This window comes from Saprolegnia parasitica (genome assembly GCF_000151545.1).
Source record: "Saprolegnia parasitica CBS 223.65 unplaced genomic scaffold supercont2.41, whole genome shotgun sequence".
NCBI lineage: Eukaryota > Oomycota > Saprolegniomycetes > Saprolegniales > Saprolegniaceae > Saprolegnia > Saprolegnia parasitica.
The window spans coordinates 192,070-199,516 of record NW_012156435.1 but is presented as its reverse complement, the minus strand read 5'-3'; the positions used below and the strand labels follow the sequence as shown (position 1 = coordinate 199,516).

General features: G+C 53.6%; 3 protein-coding genes across 3 annotated transcripts in view; all 3 read left to right on the top strand.

Moving 5' to 3' along the window:
- Nucleotides 1–1,759, top strand: part of SPRG_20717 (hypothetical protein) — a gene marked incomplete at both ends in the record, with an annotated part of 2,521 nt that extends 762 nt beyond the window's left edge. Inside the window, 6 exons of the mRNA XM_012348212.1 lie at nt 53–296; nt 349–411; nt 455–618; nt 719–798; nt 848–1,289; nt 1,340–1,759. Coding sequence (XP_012203602.1) covers nt 53–296; nt 349–411; nt 455–618; nt 719–798; nt 848–1,289; nt 1,340–1,759 — 1,413 coding nt within the window. The remainder of the gene's footprint in view (nt 1–52; nt 297–348; nt 412–454; nt 619–718; nt 799–847; nt 1,290–1,339) is intronic.
- Nucleotides 1,760–2,772: 1,013 nt separating this feature from the next.
- SPRG_09059 (hypothetical protein) lies at nt 2,773–3,248 on the top strand (the record flags this gene model as incomplete). The annotated part of the gene is made up of 2 exons (XM_012348179.1): nt 2,773–3,089; nt 3,134–3,248. The coding sequence occupies exons 1-2, from the start codon at nt 2,878–2,880 to the stop codon at nt 3,246–3,248; spliced, it is 327 nt and encodes a 108-aa protein (XP_012203569.1). The 5' UTR covers nt 2,773–2,877.
- Nucleotides 3,249–3,944: 696 nt separating this feature from the next.
- SPRG_09058 (hypothetical protein) lies at nt 3,945–6,540 on the top strand. The gene is made up of 8 exons (XM_012348178.1): nt 3,945–4,396; nt 4,453–4,662; nt 4,718–4,966; nt 5,019–5,081; nt 5,129–5,295; nt 5,347–5,426; nt 5,477–5,918; nt 5,985–6,540. The coding sequence occupies exons 1-8, from the start codon at nt 3,973–3,975 to the stop codon at nt 6,378–6,380; spliced, it is 2,031 nt and encodes a 676-aa protein (XP_012203568.1). The 5' UTR covers nt 3,945–3,972; the 3' UTR covers nt 6,381–6,540.
- The last annotated feature ends 907 nt before the right edge of the window (nt 6,541–7,447 follow it).

Genomic DNA, 7,447 nt, shown 5'->3' with positions numbered 1-7,447 from the left:
CGAGACTTGGTGTCCGTGATGGTAGTATTGATTTTGTATACCTCTAGCCAAGGCGCTCCGGTCCTTCTCAACGACGAGTGCGGCCATGGACTTGTCGACGCTGATTACAGCGACCGAGAACGCCAACACGTTTGTGTATGGCGTGAGCTACGGCACGTACCTTGTCGAGCGCTTGATGCAACTGGAGAACCCGAGTATCAAGGGCTACATCCTCGACGGGATCGTGGCCAACTCGGGCAGCAAGGACAACAAGCTCACGGTCTTTAACGACTGGGACAAGGAAGTCGACGAAGCTGGTATTTTGTATCGACTGACATGAAGAATGGGTGATGGACTCTTGGGCATTAGCGCAAACGTTCATTGATCTGTGCAAGACCGACGCATATTGCAGCAGCAAATTTCCAACGCTGGGTACGTCGTTTCTATCTCTGACTCTATACAAAAACCGTTCTAGACCTTCGCACGACCATGGTGACAATGTACTCGACGATGGACCGGAACCCCAAGAGCTCCAAGTGCGCGATGGCACTCTCGTCGTCGTCGAGCACACCGTCGGCAGTGCTTCGGTCGCTCTTTTCGGACCTCCTGCAAAGCCAGAGTCTCCGTGCCCTCATCCCGGTATCTATCTATCTATCTATCTATCTATCTATCTATCTATCTATCTATCTATCTATCTATCTATCTATCTATCTCTTTCGATGCTCATTCCCCGCCGTAGGCACTCGTGTACCGCTTCAACCGCTGCAACCAAGCCGATATTCTCGCAATCGCCAACTTTGCCACTCAAGTTCAAAACATGTTTGTGCCATTCGTACTATGCGACAGGGCGTCTCATCGAACTGTTTAGGGGCAACACGCAGGACGAGTCGGATGCGCTCGAGTCAACAATGCTTTACAACCTCATTGTGGTGTCTGAGCTCTGGCGAACGCCAACCGAATCCTACGACACGCTCAAGAAGACGTTTATGAACACACTCATTGGCAGCAACATTGCAAGCTTGGTGACGACCTACTGCATTGCCAGCGGCGGCAAGGACCCCAACTGCATCAACGAGCGCGCGCCGAGCAACGACTACAAGTGGCAGTACCCGCGCGATATCTACTACGACGTGCCGATCACGATTCCCAAAGGCACCAGCGTTCTGCTGTTGAGTGGTCTCTTGGATCCGCAGACCACTGCGAGAGGCGCTCGCAACCAGTACGACAGCTTCATTGGGACAGCCAAACGTCTGGTCGAGTTCAATTTCGCAGCCCATGGCACCATCATCAACACGCCCGTGACAACCCTGGTACACATTCTTCAATACTCAAAGATATGCTAAAGTTTGATGGACGCTAGGGTGGAGCTCCGTGCGCGGCCCAGCTCGTCGGCTCGTTCGTTTCGGTCAACGGCGATGTGACAGCACTTGACACAAGTTGCCTCGCGACCGTTGCCCCCATGAGCTTCCAGATCAAGTCGTCATTGGCCCAAACGCTCATGGCGACGTCCGACATCTACGACGGCACGCCCACCAAGCAGTACAAGGCCTCGTCGACGGCGCCGCCGGCCGATAAGGTCAGCGACGGGTCGGCGGCGACATCGATCGACGATGCAAGCGCGGGTGTGTCGGCGGGCTACCGCACCGCCACGATCATTGGTTTTGTTCTGGCGGCGTTGCTGGCCATTGGCCTGGTGATTGTGGTGCGTCGGCAGCGCAAGCAAGCCGCGGCGACGACCAGCATTTACGTCGAGCCCATCGAGCATTCGTCGGCGCCTTAATGCACCTATCGAGAGCGAAACGATGCAGCCCGTATTCTAGTAGACGAGAGTACTACTCTTCAAACACACATTGGTGTTGGATAAAAAACTATTTGTTCCACCTGCCAGAGACTAAATTCTGACGGGACGAAGGGGTGCGCGCCCACGTGATATAGATGTATATGGTTGAAATATTTTCTACCAGTTACTCGCCTCTGGACACTAAACCAACGACTCTAATCCATTGACGCACGTAGGTTGTACTAGATTTTAAACGAGGCATACGCGAAAAACGCACCTCTCTCACCTACCCCGAGATGAAACGATACTGTTGCGGTACTTGATGGATTTTCGGTGTCATTAGCTTTGCTTGGTTGGATGGCTGAAGAGCTGAGGACATCTTTGCGATGATGAACGCAGAGATTCAGTGATAATGCGAGGGGTCGGGCGTTTTTGTCTTTGGACTCTATGACGTCTACCCACCCCATATATGGTATCTGCGCAGCTATCTGCACCTTCTTTGAGACTGCTTTGTATTCTTGTTTGAGTACACTCGTGCGTCGCAAGGAGCCAACACAATCGTCTTCTGGGGCGGAATTCTTGCGAATCCCGTCGCCTTCTAAGAGCAAAATGTTTTCATTTTCACCCCTTCGCGCTTTTAGTCTCCAAAATTCGATCCTCTCTTCTTTCGCCTTTCGAGCAGCATGGAAATTCACTGAGCGCGGTGTGCTGGTTGCACTTCCAAGCACAACCCCATCGGTTTTGGAGCGCAGATACTTGTTTGCCTTTTTTTGAATGAGTGTTCGCCGCTGCCACCAGCTGTTTCGTTTCAGATGCCCATTGTTGTTGAAATGAGTCCTCTCGTTTTTTACGGATTAAGGTTCCTTTTTCTACGGCCGTCCTACCACCGACCTAATATCCGGTAGGCACGAGTTTCCGGCATGTGCCGTTTTCATCTTGCTTCTTCCGTGTTTTCTTTGTGGCACTTGCCGAGCGTGGCCTTATTATGGTGACCATGACATTCGTGTCCGGATGGGGGGGAGTCCGGATAGAAAAATCGGCGCATCGGGAATCGAACCGGCGACCTCGGGAGTCAGAAGCAGGAGTCATACCGATCGGCACAAGCGGCTCCCCTTCAGATGCACATTGTGATGCAGCGCGTCACATGCCCCGCGTGCGACTGCCCGCCTTTGTACGAGACGTACAAGATATTGCGGTTTTTGGCGGCGTACCCCGGTGTCCTGGCCCGCTTTCCCGGTGTCACGGCGTCGCGATATGGCGCGAGGCTGCACACGCCCCCGGAGTACCCAGTGACGGTCGGCTCGTGGCGTTTTGCGCTGCCTTGCTCGACGTGGTCTTGGGGTGCGAACACACGTTTGAACTTGGTGCGCCGAGCTTGCGCACGAGTTTCTCATTCTCGCACCAGAGGCTGGTCATGTTGGACGGCGGTCTTCCATACTGCCACTTGCCCCACGTCGGTGCGAATGTCGGCTACGGCAAGGGTACATAAATTCAATTGAATTTATGTACCCTATAAATTGAATTTATGTACCCTTGGGTACGGCTACTTTGGCCAGCTCCAAGGCGGCGGTGCTGTTGTGCACGATGCTGGCACGTTTGCCATCTTCAAGGCTAGGCTAGCTTTCTTTACTTCACTTCTATTTAGCAAATGTCTAACGTACAATTTGCTGGTAAGAATCTAAATACACAAATACACAAATTTTGATCAACACCAAACCAGATCTTTTCAACGACGCGCTTTACGTCGATCGAGGCTAATAGTTAGCGATGTGGATGATAATCCTCTTCTTGTCGTCGTCTCCAAGTCGGCAACGCAGCGTCGTCGCAAGCTCGGTAATTTTTGAATCTGACGCGGTGGCTTCCGGGGTCAGCGGTTTCTTGATCGGCGGCGCTCCAGTCGAAATGCGTTTTATAGTAAAACCTATTTTAACACCATTGGGGCATGTCGTGTCCAGCACGCCCATCCACCAAGAAAGTCATCTCGAGTACGGTTCAACAGTCTCTACTTCAAAAAAACATTAGCATTCAAATGTACGAACTTGCATTGCGCACGAGCGCTTCACCAGGACATTTAGATCGTGTTCAATGCGTTGTTGTTTGTAAAACCTATTTAACCCATCGTTCATCGCACCTGATGATCCGGATACGGCCGAGAAAGGCCAGAGCGTGCAACACTTCTCGTCCGCCGGAAAGGCAAAGTGCAAGCGTCCAGCATGCGCCTCCTGCTGCTGCTTGTGGCCCTGGCGGTTGTCGACGCAGCGACCAGCCCCATCAAGATCAACGGCTGGTACGCCTGCAGCGCCCGGACGTTCGCGACGCCAGCGCCGGCGACGGTCGCACCATCGGCCAGCTTCAAGACCACGGCCTTCTCGGCGGCGGAGCCCGACATCTTAGCTACGCTGCTTCGGCCTTTTGATGCGTCATCCATCGCAGACTTTGCCGTGGCCTCTACACAAACAACGTCCAGCGTGCCTGTCGAGTGCGCCGAGTTTACACTACCTCTCTGCTACGAGAGTCTTTGCAGTGCCGCCGGTTCGATTCCCGTTTTTGTCAAGCGCATGCGTGCCACGAAGCGATCGTCGTCTACCAAGGCGCTTTGGTTTCTCCAAGGCGGTCCCGGCGCGTCCTCTGTCGCGAGTACAGTCTCTTCTTTGGATCTGTGTGTGGTTTATCTAACGAAACTGGGATCTTAGTGGAGTCGCTCATGACGCTCCTCTACTCGATGCTCAACGGCGCTGTCGACGTGTACACGATGGACCACCGCGGCACGGGTCGCAGCTACAAACTCACGTGTTCAGCGTCCCAGATCGAGACGTCGGGCAGTCCCACGAAAGGCCAAGTGCTCAACAGCGTGCTCTCAACGTGCATCAAGGACATCAACATTCAGATTGGCGCCAACGACAGTACGTCTCGAGACTTGGTGTCCGCGATGGTAGTATTGATGTTGTATACCTCTAGCCAAGGCGCTCCGGTCCTTCTCAACGACGAGTGCGGCCATGGACTTGTCGACGCTGATTACAGCGACCGAGAACGCCAACACGTTTGTGTATGGCGTGAGCTACGGCACGTACCTTGTCGAGCGCTTGATGCAACTGGAGAACCCGAGTATCAAGGGCTACATCCTCGACGGGATCGTGGCCAACTCGGGCAGCAAGGACAACAAGCTCACGGTCTTTAACGACTGGGACAAGGAAGTCGACGAAGCTGGTATTTTGTATCGACTGACATGAAGAATGGGTGATGGACTCTTGGGCATTAGCGCAAACGTTCATTGATCTGTGTAAGACCGACGCATATTGCAGCAGCAAGTTCCCGGGCTCTGGTATGTTCTGGTATGCAAAGTGTCGTGTGTGATCTTGGATATCGTAGACCTCCGGACGGCCTTGACCAAGCTGTACGAAGCGCTTGACAGCAATCCCAAGGGCTCGGCGTGTGCCAAGCTGCTCGAGGCGTCGTCGTCGTCGCCACCTTCGGCCACGCTGCGTGCGCTCTTTTCCGATCTGCTTCAAGATCAAACCCTTCGATCGATGATTCCGGTACTGCTTTTTCTGCTTAATGGAAGAAGGGATTGACTGACGGGTTCGTAGGCGCTTGTGTACCGCTTTACGCGCTGCAGCTCAGACGATGTCACGGCGATCACCAACTTTGCGATTCAAATCGATATCGAGTACGGCGGGATGACGTCACCATGACACGTCAGATTATGATTTGTCATAGTGACAACACGCCGCGTCCATCCGACAGTTACCGGTCTACCATGCTGTACAAGCTCATTGTGACGTCTGAACTCTGGCGGACGCCCACGGAATCCTACGATACGCTCAAGAAGACGTTTATGAACACACTCATTGGCAGCAACGTGGCGGGCATGGTGACGACCTACTGCATTGCCAGCGGCGGCAAGGACCCCAACTGCGCGCAAGAGCGCGCGCCGAGCAACAACTACAAGTGGCAGTACCCGCGCGATATCTACTACGACGTACCGATCACGATTCCCAAAGGCACGAGCGTTCTGCTGTTGAGTGGACTTTTGGATCCGCAGACCGCTGCAAGAGGCGCTCGCAACCAGTACGACAGCTTCATCGGGACGGCCAAACGCCTGGTCGAGTTCAATTACGCAGCCCACGGCACCATCGTCAACACGCCCGTAACAACAAAGGTATGTCGATTTCACTGGAATTTGTATCACGAAAGTACGCATGAACAACAAAACGATGCACTTTAGGGCGGCGCTCCATGTGCAGCCCAGCTCGTCGGTTCGTTTGTGACAGTCGATGGCGATGTGACGGCGCTCGATACGAGCTGCCTTGCGGCGGTTGCCCCCATGAGCTTTGCGATCAAGCCATCACTGGCCAAGTCCTATTTGGCGACAGACGATATCTACGACGGGGTGCCCACCGAGAAGTTTACGGCGGCGTCAACTTTGGCGCCGGGGACGTCTGCGGGCGACGGCGCGGTGACGACCAGCGACACGGTTGCCTCGGGCTACAAGACCGCAACGATCATTGGCTATGTGCTCGTGGCGGGTCTTATCGTGGCCCTTCTCGTGCTCGTGCTTCGGAAGCGAAAGAAGCACACGCAAGCGCACAGCACACTCTATGTCGAGCCAACGCCTGCCTAGATTCAAGCCCTTGCCTGTGCTTGGCTACCTCTAGCCCATATTCTGAAGCAACTCGACCCTCCAGCTCTGCCGTCTTTATCTGTTATGCTATCCGATACCCTGCAACGTTGAAAGTGAGAGGAATTGTTTAAAAAGTCAACATGCAATACTTGCAGTAGCCATGGTACGAGTAGACTCGGGCACTATATTTTGAATTTTACACGGTGAAGCCGTATACACTAATGTTTGTATGCCGCTTGGAAATCCCAGATTACCACGAGACCGCCGTCTTCTCGATGGTCTCGATGAGCTGGGACGGCAGCAGCTCGCGGCTGAAGAACGCGACCGTGCCAAACTCGGAGCTAAACTGATCGCTGTAGAGCTGTGCGAGCCAGTGCCAGTACGGCTACTCTTTGTTTGCCGTCAACAGCTGACCGCTGACAGCGCTTCCTGTCGACGTCGACCACCACGCGGCGTTATTCGGCGACGTCTCGGTCACCTGGGAGATGCACGCCGCGTACTCGTTCTTGAGATGCGGCGTCTCATTTGCCCCGGCCCGCTTCAGCACCTCGGACAGCGATCGAACGCGGTACTTGGCGTCAAACGTGGTCTCGTGCATTGGCAGCGTCGTGAACTGCCGCAGGTCCGCCAATTCCACCGTCTCAAACGCAGCTTCGAGGCCGTCGCGCTCGATCGTTTCCTTAAAGACGTCGTAGCGTTCGCGAAGACGCATGGCTTTCCGTGGAGAAGGCAGCGCGCCATTGCCAGTGACTGCGCTCCTTGGGCCACGGCTCGTGTCTCGCGCTTGTGGTATTATCTTGAAGTGGACAAACATAGAGAGGTTGGTTCGACTTTATTATTTAGGTATTTGTTGTGTATGTTTGATTTTGATAGAGACCACTTGAGATTCTACGCTCACTCGCCCCATACCTTTAGGGTATGCAAGTTACTTGCCTTTACTTCCTCTCACCTTGCTCTACTATGTATGCTCTATTGGAAGATAGTAGCGTGAAATCTCACAGATAAGTATCTGTAGTCGTGAATGATGAAGCATGCAGCTGTTATTCAATTAAATGATAGACTAAGAT